Source organism: Ictidomys tridecemlineatus, chromosome 7, assembly GCF_052094955.1.
Source record: "Ictidomys tridecemlineatus isolate mIctTri1 chromosome 7, mIctTri1.hap1, whole genome shotgun sequence".
Classification (NCBI taxonomy): domain Eukaryota; kingdom Metazoa; phylum Chordata; class Mammalia; order Rodentia; family Sciuridae; genus Ictidomys; species Ictidomys tridecemlineatus.
Genome location: NC_135483.1, coordinates 11,461,537 through 11,475,362, shown reverse-complemented (window position 1 = coordinate 11,475,362; position 13,826 = coordinate 11,461,537). Strand labels below are relative to the sequence as shown.

The window sequence follows — 13,826 nt, the reverse complement described above, 5'->3', positions numbered from 1 at the left end:
GAAGCCATTTAATACAATCAATGTAGTGTTTAAGAGGGAGATTCCATTCTGAGGATATGAAGAGACCCATGTGAACCCCTCCGTTGTTGCCCATGTCTCCCAGCCCACTCCACATTAATCCAGCAGGAAGGAAGCTGAGAGGGGAGGAAGGGAGGAGGAGGAGGGAGGCGAGCCGAGGGTGGGAGAGAGATGCCTTCATTCAGTTAAAGGAGAGTGCCAGGCACCACCCTTGAGTCTTACTGTTGGACAATGCTGCCATCTGCTGGCAAAGTTAGAAACTCATTACAAAATAGTGCCAGCCACTCATACAAACCACAGCGCTGTGATCTTGAGCACCAACAAATTACCTCCATAGAGGTGACTAAATAGAGACCGGAATCCCTCTAAAATAGATTTCATAGCATTCACCTTTCAAGCTCCAAACTTTTAAAATATACCATGTAGAAGCTGAACAATTAGAGAACCTTCCTCCGTGTTCTACCCATCCATTGCTTGCTCCCTTCCAACCCGTTGCTCACTCAGCAGCCAGGGTCACCAGTGGCTTTGACTTTCACTTGGAGCAAATCTAAACATGTTGCTCTGGCCCCTGGGGGACTCCTAACTGTGGCTAACAAGCCCAAAGTGCAGCAGTTCCAACTCTGTGCATGTGTCTCAACAGGGTTCTCCGTGGCTTTCTATGGGGACACCCTGTGTCCTCAGGCCCTCCTACCCACACCATTTATTCGCCAAGACCCTGCAGTCAGGACATTCACCTGGAAATTCACATCCAGCCAGAACCTCAGGACGTGACCTCATTCAGAAAAAGAATCTCTACAAGTGCACTAAGTTGAAAAGAGGTCACATTAGAGTGACCTGCATTAGAGTGACCCATGTGACTGGTATCCCCATTAAAACAAAGAGACAAAGGCCCTGAGGAAGAAGTTCCTGTGAAGATTGGGCAGAGACTGATGTCACAGAAGTTGATAGTAGACCAGCAGTTACCAGAGGCTGGGACAAGGAGGCGAGAGCGCCTTTGTCAGCTTTTTGCCTCTGTGACTAAAAAAACTGACAAGAACAACTTTGAGGAGAAAAGATTTATTTTGGCTCCAGTTTCAGTGGTTTGAATCCATAGTCAGCTGGTTCCATTGCTCTAGGCCTGAGGTAAAACTGTACATCATGGCAGAAGGGTATGGTAGAGGGGAGCTGCTCAGCTCATGGCACCCAAGAAGCAGACAGAGAGGAAGGGGCCCAAGACAAGATGTGGTCCCCAAGAGCAGGCCTGCAGTGACTACTTCCTCCAGCCAGGCCCCACCTGCCTACAGGTTCAGCCATCTCCCTGTGGTCTGCTGGATGAATTAACCCACTGGAGAGGCCAGAGCCCACATCATCCAGTCACTTCCCAAAGTGTCGCCTCAGAGCTGTCCTTACTGAGGAGCTTTGACAGTTACATGAGCCCATGCCAGGGGAGAGCATATTCTCATCACCCGAGAACATCCCCTTGAGTCTCTGCAGACCCCTGTGTCTACCCCGCCTGGAAAAGCAAAGAGACACAGCACTGTCTCCCAAGCTCACCAAGGACGGGCACGGGGAGGGCTTAGGCCTCTGCCAGCTGCTGCAGCAATGACAGAGTCCCATAGAGGGCAGACAGGGGCATCTTGGCCTCCAGATCCCAGGTTGACCTGGGGCTACTCAGCTCCATCTTCAGGCCACACTCCTCCAGCAAACCATAGGTGATGGCCAAGCCCTCACCCTGGAGTGGGGCGAGGAGCTCTGGGGGGAGGGTGAAGGGGATGCTCCACGGGTACTTGAAGTTCGGCTCTAGGATGACCCTTACCTAGAAGAAGAGTTATCCGATTGGAAAGTGGAAACTTGGAGATGGGGGGAGAAATCATCTATCCCAACATCAGGGACCAGGCAGAACAATGGAAGCAGGAGCTTTGGGGCCAAGCCAGGGTGTGATCATTGGTTGAAAAGCATGGTGCATTGCTTCCTCTGCTTTGAAATGGTACTGCTAAAGCTTACCTGCAGAGTAGTGGTGTTTGGCTGTCCCAATGCATGGGTACATATGTATATGTCTGCACACACATATCTGTAGATGTATGTGCATGGGTGTGCATACATATGTGCATGCAATATGAGTCAGTGCTTGTATACAGTCTAGGTAAAGAGCAGCTTGAAATGGTGCCTTTGTAGTGAAATCAGGGTGTGGATTACTCACGTCCCCTTATTATAAAGCCACAGAGTTCCTATATGGATATTTTGGGCCTGTTGGGGCCCACTGGTGGGTCTGGCATGAAAAGAGAGTTGCTCTTGACATAACCTCACACCCAAGAGGCCTGATCCCGGAAGGAGAATGCAGCCAGGGATTTCCAAGTGCCCATCTCCCCTCCAGAGGGAACCTGAACCCTCTCTCTTTTCTCGGAATCCTCAGAACCATTCTTACCCTCCTTCTTTCCCCCTCCTCCCTGGACTGCTGGCCCCTGGGGATTTCTCACCAACTCTCGTTGCCAGAGCAGAATCCTCTTCTCCATGGACAGGGCCAGGAGTTCAAGCTGGGTGTCACTCAGCACTAGGGGAGGGAGAGACGTGGAGGAAGAGTGACAGAGTTCAGACACTCTCTCACCATGGACTAGGAGACCAGTGAGAGGGGAATGCTGAGGGAGAAGAATCAACCCTGCTCGGCTGAAGTTCTTCCTTCTACCTTTTTTTTTTTTTCCCTCTAGGGATTTAACCCAGGGTGCTTTACCACTGAGCTATATCCCCAGCCCCTTTTATTTTTTTCTTCTTTACTTTTTTTTTTTTTACTTTTTTATTCTGATGCGGGGTCTCCCTAAGTTGCTTAGGGCCTCACTAAGCTGTGGAGGTGGGCTTTGCGCTTGAAACCCTCCTGCCTCGGTCTCCCAGATGGCTGGGATTACAGGCGTGCACCACCCCGTGCCCATCTCCTTCTACTCTTGAATGTCTCCAGGAAACTGAACAGCATAATCCGGGGTGTGGGTTTTAGGGTGGAGGTTGGGGTCTTCTGCCTCGAGGATCAGTTGTATGATCCACAGTCAGTCACTTTCTAGTCCTTGGGCTTGGTCAGTGTCACACTGGGCCCTCCTAAACTTGGAGAGAGGGTAGGTGAAAAGGATCATGGTAACTGAAGCACTCTGGAGCAGTGGCATCTAAAGCGTTCGTTCAGGGGGTCTGGGGCCAACGGTGCCTCTCCCACTCTGCCCACAGATCACTCTTACCCATCATGGCTTGGAGAAGGTAAAGAATGCTGTCCTGTGGCTTAACCCATGGAGGACTTGAGTCCTGTCGCAGCTTGTTTAGGATTATGCTGCCAGGGCCTTTCAAATGATCCCAGCTGTCCAAGTCCAGCTACAGGAGACAGGTGGCTTATTCATGACAACAGTAATAACATCATCGTGGTGTGATCTGCCAGTGTCTCCTGTGTCCATCAGTGATGACCAAGGAGTGGGCTGATGGCTTTCTATCTCCACCAGCAGATTCCCAGGGCCTCTAGAGATGGAGGAGGCTGCACTCTGTGGCCCTGGTCACGGTGCCTAGGCCAGAATCCCCACTCGGACATCCTCCTCACTCCCTGGCCTCTTGCTCACGCCTCCTCCCTCAGGTATATCGGTGCCCATGTGTCCTACCTGTCCCCCCGACAGCTCTGACAGCCCCAGGAAGCGGCGGGACATCCTCACCACATCCATCAGGTCCTGCAGAGCTCCTCTGTCCCCGAGCATGGGCAGGATATTGTTGAACACGTCATCCTGAACGCCCTTAGAGAGCTGGGCCAGGGCCTCAGTTTTCCGGAAAACCTCCTCTTGTAGATGCTTGAAATCTGCCCTCAGCCATCAACACCAACCAAAAAGTGGGAACAATCTTCAGTTAGAACCTCCCAGGGATGATGGCCCTTCCTTCCCACCAAAATCAGCCAAACACCTCTCTCCTTTTCAGCTACTGACCAGAAGCGCCTCTGCTATTGGCTTGCCTGGGCTCCAGGGATGGGACTGTAATGAGACTAGCACGATGACCAGTCCCAGGCTCTGAAAGGACAGCACATGGAGAGCAGATGTAGACATTCTCAAAACAGTCATTGCAAGTCGGAGGAAAAGACCAAGTGGCTATTTCTGGGACAGTTCAGGGATACTGTGAAATCCAGTGTTGGGCTCTAGAGAGAAAAATCTCAGGTATTCTGAGGTCAGTTTCCATATCTGTTAAATGGGGATACGGCGAGGATTAAATGAGTTTGTGTTTCTCAAGCACTTGGCACACAGGGTCTACCCTTATTATGCAGTTGTGCCAGCACCTTCAACATGCATAAAGAATTGATCAAGTGGTAGATATTGGGGGCTGATTTCCCCCAGGGGGCTTCAGGGAGCTTCAAGGTGACTTACTGGGAGTGAGAGATCTCCTCCGTGGAATCTCCAAAGAGCTGGGCATTCTGTAAAGCCTGCTGGGCCACAAGTCCTCAACAAATGGTGACCGCGTGCATGAATGAATGAGTGGAGCTCACCAACGTGGTCGTTTGGGAGTAAACTTGTTTTCTCAGTTGCAAGGAAACTCTAATTTGGGACTGGCTTCTTTACCTTGGCCTTTGATCTCCCACCCAGAAACCCCAGATTCCCCTTACTAAACACTCACCTGGGCAAAAAGGTTCCTCTATTCTTCCTAGGAAGGGAATCACAAGTGATCATTTTTCTTCACCCTCAAATTTGCTTGAGGCTCATTGGAGGGTCTGCCCACCCGCTGTCTCCCACCCAGAGACCCTCTTAATAAACACTCACCTTGCAAATAATATTCCTCTATTCTTCCTAGGAAGGGAATCACAAGTGATCATTTTTCTTCACCCTCAAATTTGCTTGAGGCTCATTGGAGGGTCTGCCCACCCGCTGTCTCCCCTGTCCTGGTTAACCTCTTGGTGACCCCATCCTGGTCCTTCCCTTCGCCATGTGGGCCCTCCTGGACCCTTCCCATCCACAGGACCCGGGGAGGGCAGAGAATAGTGACAACCAAGTCAGGGGCAATCCACCCTCAGGCCTGCTACCTGCAGGCTGGGATTCCCACCTTCGCCTCCAGCACACACCCTCACCTACACTCACCTACAGAAAGGCTGGAAAGTACAGGCTGGCCTAGAAAGAGCATGTGACCCAAGAGTTAGTCCCAAAGACTTCGTTTCTCCAAATCCTGCCTCTACTTCCCCTCACTCCCTCTTCTTCACTGCTCCGCCCCCTGCCCACAGGGCCAGATGCCCACGCCAGGGGGGATTGGCAGCAAAGGCAATGGAGTAGTTGGGTTTCTGTTGTGCAGAGTGGCCCGGAGAGGCATCAGGTTCACCTACCTGATTCCAAACGCCTTCTTGAACAACTCTGAAATTTAAGTAACTCTGGAAAAGAGAGAAAGTGTCCACTCACCAAGAGCCAGTACCCCCACTCCCCTCTTCTCTCTTCTACCTCTTTTGCTCCACCTCTCACCTCTCCAACTCCTCCTCCTTTCTCTTTTTCTCACCTCATACCACTACTTCAATTGAGCAGTTCCTCCAGAGAAAGGGATCCCCAGGCAGACCCCACACCCACCACACTCACACCTATCCCAGTGTTCAGAGGGGAAAAGCTGGTCTCCCTGGCCCAAGGTCTTGGCCAGGTCCAAGACAGGGAATGTGGATGGTGAGGGGGGAAGGTTTTTTAATGACTGGCCCCAGTGGAGGGTGGGGTAGGCTCATGCAATATCCAAAGGGGTTCAGGACTCACCGGGGCCCAAGTTCTAGGCAGAGAATCTGCCAGGCTCTGGACTCACCATCTTGAAAGGTTTTGTGCTTAGCATCCGTGGAGATGAGAAGAAAGGCTGCACGGAAAAGCGTCCAGTCAGGAGAGCTGTGTTCCACACCTTGTACCTGGAGCTTGGGGACCCATGGATACGCCACCCGGGATGTTTGTCAACCAGGCCTCTGGGTCTTGTGAATCAGATCCCTGGATGAGACCTTGAGGGATCCTTATGCCTCCAACAAAGAACTCTCTTCTCCAGGTCAAGGGGGCTGGCTTCCTCCTGCCTGCCCAAGGGACTGTCTCTCTGTCAATCTTTCCTCCCAGTGCTGACCTTACTTATCAATTCCCAACCTTGCAATCTCGGGGGGTTTCATGGTTCATATAGAGAAATGTCCTGAGGTCTGAAACTTGCCTCACACCAAACTAGGAGAACAGCTTAGGAAGAAGAACAGTTTCCCAGGGGCTGGAGAATGTGATCCATGGAATCAGACACGGCTGAGCTCCGCACTGCCTGCCAGTCACACCCTGACCACTAGAGGGCAACAGGGGAAGTCCACTGACAACGCAGGCCCAATTGAAGGGAACCAACTGGCAGGCAGGGCTTGATTTACAAGATAAACAAATTTACATAACAACAGGAATATTATGTGCAAAACAGTGTAGTACTTTGCCACACCACAGGCTAGTAACTTCAGAGAAAATTAGAATTCTCCCGAGTGCTAGTCTTCTCATCTCAACTGTAAAATGGAATCAGAACCTTCTCAACCAGGCTGATACAAAGAATCAACATCCAGCCACGTGACTGACACCAATCCTCTACGGCCTCCTGAGTTCACCAGCCTCATCCCTGGCCTGACAACAAGCCCAAGCCGTCTCAGGATCCACATTACCAAGCTCCGTCTTTGTGGCTTGCTGTCACCCACTTTCCCCTACAGAAAGCTCCCCTAAGGGGTCATCTATGCTGTGTCTGCACGGTCTCCCTCGCATTCACGCAGTGTATCCACCAGAATTCACCAGACTTCAGCCACCAGGGAACATGGTCTTGGTTCTCTCTGGATACTACAACCCCATGCCCAATGGGGTCTCCTATATTCAGACTATGTATTCTTGTTTTGTTTGTTGTTAATGTTTTTTAAAACAGTGCTCTTTTTCTTTTCTTCCCTAAATTAAAAGCACTTTGTTAATCACTGTGATCTTTAATGATAGCACTGCCATCTCCTGGTGCTCTTAGCGGGCATCTCTACATCTCAGTAGAGAGGTAGTTGGGTGTGGATGGTCTTTCTCCAGAAGCCAGGGTCCACACAGGAGTGAAAAGTCCAGCGGCCCTCTGTTGTACCCACCCTGGCACCAGGACCCTCCCTTGGCCAGGATCAGCAGTGGGAACACTGCAGAAGAACATGGGAGTGTGCTCCTGTCCTGCAGCCCGGCCCCAGCTGAGTCGACTGCTCTCTAGCTGGGACTCCACATCAGAAGGACGGTTGGTCCTGTCCCCAGCACCTACATCATGCCCAGGTACTTAACTGACCCTGACCATCTGCCATGTGATGTCCAGCCCCAAGGTGGGTGTTGGGGACTGTGTGTTGGAGGATGGTGACAGAGGGAGAGATGTAGATAACATCCTGCACGGGGCTGTCAGGGCCTTGGGGCTGTCCTGGTTTGTGTTTGTGTCTTCACTATCTTTGGGGGTTTTGATGTGGGCTCATGGGTAACCTGAAGGGCTCTGGGGCTCCCTCTGCTGAGCTTCTGAGAGAGGCAGGACCTTGAGGTGGTTGAGACTGCAGCCTGGCTTTGCCCGTGCTCAGGGCACCTCCAAGTGGACACTCCAAGTTGGTCCCTTCACCTGAAGGAGACGTCTCAGCATCTACCCCTAGCAAAGTTTCAGCAGGCCATGCTTGGAGGTGGCTGTGGGTGGGGGGACGTGTGTGTGCCCAGACAGTGACGAATGTTGCTCATCCTTCCCCTGGACAGGGAAAGCAGTAGAGGTGGCATGTTAGTGGCCTCTCTTCTGTTTCTCTCCTCAGGAGGAGCAGGGCCACCCTACCCCACCCCAGGTGCCTCCCGGGTTTGTACTCACTGACGCCATTCCCTTTGATGACCAGCTGCTTCTTCTTATAGGCCATCACTGTGCCCTGGGGGATCGTCAGTGTCACAGCTCCATCCTTGACAGTCTGTCCCTGGACTTCACCCTGGAGAGAGAAAACATACCTAGATAGAAGCTTACATCTCTCTGCCTCACAGCACAGTTAAAAATCCTGTTTCCTTTTCATCACAGCAAGGCACGCTTGTAATTTTAAAGTCAAATACATCTAGAAAGCTCATGAGAAAAACAGCAGGCCCCACTCTCTCATTCCTCCAGGTCCTATTTCCCATTACCATTCGCTTCTCCTTCTTCTGTCCAGCTTTACCTACACATTTTCCAGTTGTCATGTTGCAATATTATAGTTTTTCCAAATTAGGTGTATGAATCCCAACGCTGTAGAAGACCACAGACCACAGGGACACGGCTTCTCATTTCAGATCTTGCTTTTATCACTTAATGTGCTGCCCCTGTGCCTTCTCCGCCTCATTACTCCATCTCTCCAGGGAAGATGGGGATACACGCTTTAGGACTTTGCACACCTAAAGACCTCTTTATTTTAACTCTCACATTTGAGTAATATTTGACCGGACATAGAATTCTAGGCAGAAATTTCTTGAAATGTGACTTTTTTTTCCTTTTTAGAAACATGTACGATTTTCTTTTTGAGGTAAGCACCCTGAAAATCTACACTTGTATGTTGTGATGTGGATCTATGCTGACCCAGTGGACCTGGACAGAGCCCGAGTCTCCTCCAGGAATAATTCACTGGCCTTGGGAAAGTTTGTGCATATCTCAGTTTTTTTCCTTTAGTTTATGAAGTTCTTAAGTGAAGACTAACTACACAGAAATATATTGTATATAAAAGCACATGATGAGCACATGTCCATACTTGATCTGAATAAGTTACAAATAAATTTACTTAAATTAATTTAAAAATTTTTTTGGTTATTGTGACTGAATTATGTAAATCACATTGCTTAAAGACATTTGCATCTTACTCCTTAAAATATTTCTTATTGGTTGTCATGGTTTAGATTTGTAATGTCTTATGGTTTGAACGTGAGGTGACTCCCAAAAGCTCCTATGTGAGACAATGCAAGAAGGTTCAGACGAGAAATGTTGGGATTGTGAGAGCCTTAACCCAATCAATAAATTAATCCCTTACGAGGTATTAACTAAGTGGTAATGAAGGTGCGTGGGGTATGGCTGGAGGAAATGGGCATTGGGGGCATGGCTTTAGGGTACACATTTTATATCTGGTGAGTGGAGTCATTCTCGGCTTCTGGTCTTTATTTGAGCCATTTCCCTCCACCACACTCTTCCTCCATCATGTTCTGCCTCACCTTGAGCCCTGAGGAATGGAGCCTGCTGTCGATGGACTGAGACCTCTGGAACCAAGAGCCCTCAACCACATGTTTCTGCCTTTACAGTTACTATGGTTGGTCTTTTTATCACAGCAGGGAGAAAGCTGATAAACGAGCGTGGCTTAGAAGTATGGTCCCCAGTGCAGCAAGGATCAGAGGTCTGATGGGCAATGATTGGATCATGGTGGCTCTGATGGATTAATCCAAAATCCACTGGTAGCTGGATGGACTGTGGGAGGAGGGACCTAGCTGGAGGGAGTAAGTCATCAGAAGCATGCTCTGGAAGAGTTCATCTTCCCTCTCTTTTCTTTTCTCTCTTCTCTCTTCTCTCCTCCTCTCTTCTCTCTCTCTCTCTCTCTCTCTCTCTCTCTCTCTCTCTCTCTCTCTCTCTCTCCCACCCCTCCCCTCTTCCCAGCCGCCATGGGCTGAGCACCACCATGCCCTTCTGCCATAATGTTTCTACAATGAAGTCGATAGACCATGGACTGAGACCCCTGAAACCATGAGCCAAAATGAATCTGTCCTCCTCCAACTAGTTCTTCTCAGGTATTTCACTCATAGTGACGAAAAGATGACGAACAAACAGGTCACCATAGAACTTAGGTTACTTTAACAGCTGAGGTTTGCTTTTAATGTTCCTGTTTCCTCCAGTCATAAAACTGGATCTGTACACAAGGCTCACATTTGATTCAGCAAAATTCACTATTTACCCAAGACACAGCATAGGAACAATAATTAAATCCATTTCTAATCTCATCAATAACACACAATCCCCTAAGGTAAAGCATTATAAATTAAGAAGTCATAATATAGTCTCGGGATACCTTGGCATATAAGATGAAGAGAATCGTCATCCCCCAGAGACCCTGGGAGATGAGGATGTAGTGGCTACATGGCATACTCTTGGTGTCCCCATGCCATACCTTAATTAAAATATTCCAAGAGCCAGACAATTTTCCCAAAGTAGTCACACTACTCTTGTCATGCAGTGTAGTACTGTTGGTCAGTTCGACAACCTCTGTCACCACGTACAGGTTGTCCCCTCTCTCCCGGCAATGCTTCAAAAAGGATGGTTCTGGATCCAACAGTTTGCTGGGGATATAAGTGAGGTGAGTGGTCAGAGTGAGGAAGCGATGCCTCTCAGGGCACTCTGGGTTACCCTTCTCCTCAAAACCCAGAGGGGTGCATGCCTTTGAACTTTGAGTTCTCAGTGGCAGGAAGATGCTGGACCATGAGGTTAAGGTGCCCAGAGCACAGAACACCTTTTCTGATGAGCAGGATAAAGGCCACTCCATTTTCTAATGGTGGTGTACACTGTGAAGAGCATCTGTATCGTACAAAATTACACTGATCCTAGTATGGGGCCATTTATCAATTTCCAGCCCAAGGGTCTCTCAGAAAGCTAGAAGTAGATAAGGTCCAGATGGTCGAGACCAGTCCTTAGAAGATCCTATTTTCAAAGTTAAGTATTCACTCTGAAATGTCCAGAGACAAAATCTGGGTGAGATATGGAGCAAATAGATAAAGCACAAGAAGTAAAATCAAGAATCAATAAATGAGATGGTATTAAACTAAAAAGCTTCTTCACAGCAAAGGAGACCAAACAATAACATAAAGAGGGAGCCTACAGAATGGGAGAAAACCTTTGCCACCTGCATTAATAGAGCATTAATCTCCAGGTATATAAATAACTCAAAAAACTTAACACCCAAAAACCAAACAACCTAATCAATAAATGGGCAAAGGAACTTGATCAGACACTTCACAGAAGAAGAAATATGATTGGTCAACAAATATATGAAAAAATGTTCAACATCTCTAGCAATTAGAGAAATTCAAATTAAAACCACACTGAGAGCCAGGTGGGGGAGCTCACGCCTATGATGGGGTCAGAAGGCTAAGGCAGGAGGATCGTAAGTTCAAAGCCTGACTCAGGAACTTACCAAGGCCCTAAGCAACTCAGTGAGACCCTGTCTCTAAACTTAAAAAAAAAAAAAGGCTGGGAATGTGGCTCAGTGCTTAAGCACACCTGGGTTTAATCCCCAGTACCAAAAATAAATAAATAAATAAACCACTACACTGAGATGTCATTTCACTCCAATCAGAATGGCAGTTATCAAAAATACAAGTAACAATACATGTTGGCAGGGAGGCAAAGACGTGGGGGAAAGGTACTGAAAATTAGTGCAACCACTCGGGAAAGCAGTATGGAGATCCCTCAGAAAACTTGGAATGGAACCACCATTCAACCCAGTTGTCCCACTCCTCGGCATATACACAAAGGACTTAAAATAAGATACTACAGTGATATGACCACGTCAATGTTCAGAGTGGCTCAACTCAACCTAGGTGCCCTTCAACAGATGAATAGATAAAGACAATGTAATGTGTGTTTATATGTGTGTGTGTGTGTGTGTGTGATGAAATATTACTCAGCCATAAAGAAGAATGAAATCATGGCATTTGCCAATAAATGGATAGAACTGGAGGCTATCATGCTAATCAAAATAAGTCAATCCCCAAAAACAAAAGGTCAAGTATTCTCTCTGATATGTGAATGCAAACACATAATAAGGGGGGAGGAAAGAATAGAACTTCATTGGATTAGACAAAGGAGAATGAAGGGAAGGGAGGGAGAATGGGAATAGGAAAGACAGCAGAATGAATTGGACACAACTTTCCTGTGTTCGTATATGAGTACACAGTCAGTGTGACTCTACATCGTGTATAACTGCAAGAATAGGAAGTTATACTCCATGTAGATATAAAATGTCAAAATACACTCCACTGTCATGTATAAATAAAATAAAAGCATTCTGTCCATACACAACTACAAAAAAGAATATTTTTAATTTACACAATTCCAATTCTCAATTATACCACAAGAGAATTAGAAAAAAATAATAAAAATAAATCCCAAAACCTCGAGATATTATTTAGAGAGTTCCAGAGTCTGTCTCATTTTAATTATACTTCATTGATTTATTTGTTTTGCTTCTTTCCTGCTTTTTTCCTTTCCTGCCCATCCCTGTCTCCACTAAGCACAAGTTGCCCCAGGACAGGGACATGGGTTTGACCTGTTCTCTGTCCCAGCCTCCAGTCCTGGGGAATGCAGTCATGGGTAAACACTGCTCCACTGAGGACTGACTGGGGAAGGCTAGCTCCTGGCTGAAGGAAGGAAGGAATGGGTAGCCAAGAGGAATGGACCAGTCTGAGTTGTCCCCTCCTCGAGGCCTGGTAAATGCCTCTTGCTTGCAAGAAGACCACTGCTGGGATAGCAATGTCCCACCCCTTCCTTCCAGGTGCCTCACCTGTTTTGAAGTCTTTCCAGGTTTCGGGATGGGACGGTAACCTTCTGGAACTCAAGGGTGGATCCACGGGACTGAGTGAACTCCCCTGATGCACCCCCATCTACCCCAGCACTGGCACTCACACCCGCCTTCCATTTCTGGATCACAGTGTCACTGAAGAAGAATGATCTTGTCACTTCCACTTCTGGAAAGAGGAAAATGACCAGAGGTTTAGCCAAAGAATTCACTATGGAAGAGCTGGGTGTGGGAAGGGAAAATCGAGGCCAATTCTGCCCCAACACCTCCACTCATTAAAACCTCTCCATCAAGACGCTAACCCATCAATCAATGCTGAAGCGTAGACTGCCGTGGAGGGCAAATGTTTGACTCCAGCGTGGCACAACAGGGACAGTCTTAACCCTAAGAAATGGTGGTATCACTTGCTCAGTGTCCAGAAGACCCTAGGAACCCTCTTTCCCAGCAAATTTAGAAAATGTTTAGGATTTGGGGACGGAAAGGCCTGTCTGGATCCTACTTCTTCCAGTGCCCAGCTATGGAACTTTCAATGAATCATTTTATAAACTTCAAACTCTTACACAAAATGGGGATGATATCGCCACCTCAAGAGGCCCTGATGAGCATCCTATGACCTGATGAATGCCTGGTTCCAGATAATTAGTTGATCCTCAAATAATGTTCCTTGCCCTTTTCTTAAGGTGAGAGGGAGCTGAGATGGACTAGTGAGGCGTCTCCAGGATCCTTGGATGTGGCGCTCCTTCTGTTGAAGAACGTTTGTTCTTCACACCTGAAGCCTTGGCCCCTGGCCAACGTACCTGGGACTGAGGAGCCCGGTGCCAGGATGTCCATGAGGGAGCACTCCACTGGAATGTCAGGCTGTTCCCAAAACTGGGACTGAGGGTTCTTCCGTAAAATACTAAACTGACGGAAATGGGTGGCATCCAACAGGGATTTGACAGGCCTCAGGTCTTTGCCTCCAAAGTTTTTGACCATCTTCTTGCTAACACGCTCAAATATGGAGGGCATGTTGCTGGGAGCAGAGAGGAGAGAGCAGTTACCTCTCCCTGACCCCCGACCACTTTTCATAAAGGAGAGAACCTGCACATGAGACCATCAGGTCTTCACTTCCTGGGGCAACCAGCTCAGAGCTCCCTCAACCTCACTGCTCTGAAGACAGGCCAGGCTTCTGACAGAAGCACTCCTGAGAAGTTTGCTCCCCCCACAGCTGTGGCAGGAAATCCTGGTCCACCTCCACCTGTAACCCAGGGATCCCAAAGGACTGGAAGAGGAAGGGCTCAATTTTATCTTCAAATGACAGCGCAGAGGGGTGGTTGGG

General features: G+C 48.4%; 1 protein-coding gene across 1 annotated transcript; it reads right to left on the bottom strand.

The window, feature by feature from the left end:
* Window positions 1-1,089: 1,089 nt before the first annotated feature.
* Gsdmc (gasdermin C) lies at window positions 1,090-13,516 on the bottom strand. Its single transcript, XM_078016415.1, has 9 exons — window positions 13,306-13,516; window positions 12,494-12,677; window positions 10,106-10,274; window positions 7,813-7,924; window positions 4,618-4,668; window positions 3,675-3,814; window positions 3,216-3,345; window positions 2,475-2,548; window positions 1,090-1,813 (listed from the first exon to the last, which is right to left on the bottom strand). The coding sequence occupies exons 1-9, from the start codon at window positions 13,514-13,516 to the stop codon at window positions 1,574-1,576; spliced, it is 1,311 nt and encodes a 436-aa protein (XP_077872541.1). The 3' UTR covers window positions 1,090-1,573.
* Between the last annotated feature and the right edge of the window lie 310 nt (window positions 13,517-13,826).

Coding starts and splice junctions, on each gene's coding strand:
- Gsdmc (XM_078016415.1), bottom strand. CDS start 13,516: ATGCCCTCCATATTTGAGCGTGTTAGCAAGAAGATGGTCAAAAACTTT. Junction 4,669..7,812: donor CATCAAAGGGAATGGCGTCA/GTGAGTACAAAC, acceptor GTGAAGAAAAAT/GATCACTTGTGATTCCCTTC. Junction 2,549..3,215: donor CCTTCTCCAAGCCATGATGG/GTAAGAGTGATC, acceptor TCCCTCCCCTAG/TGCTGAGTGACACCCAGCTT.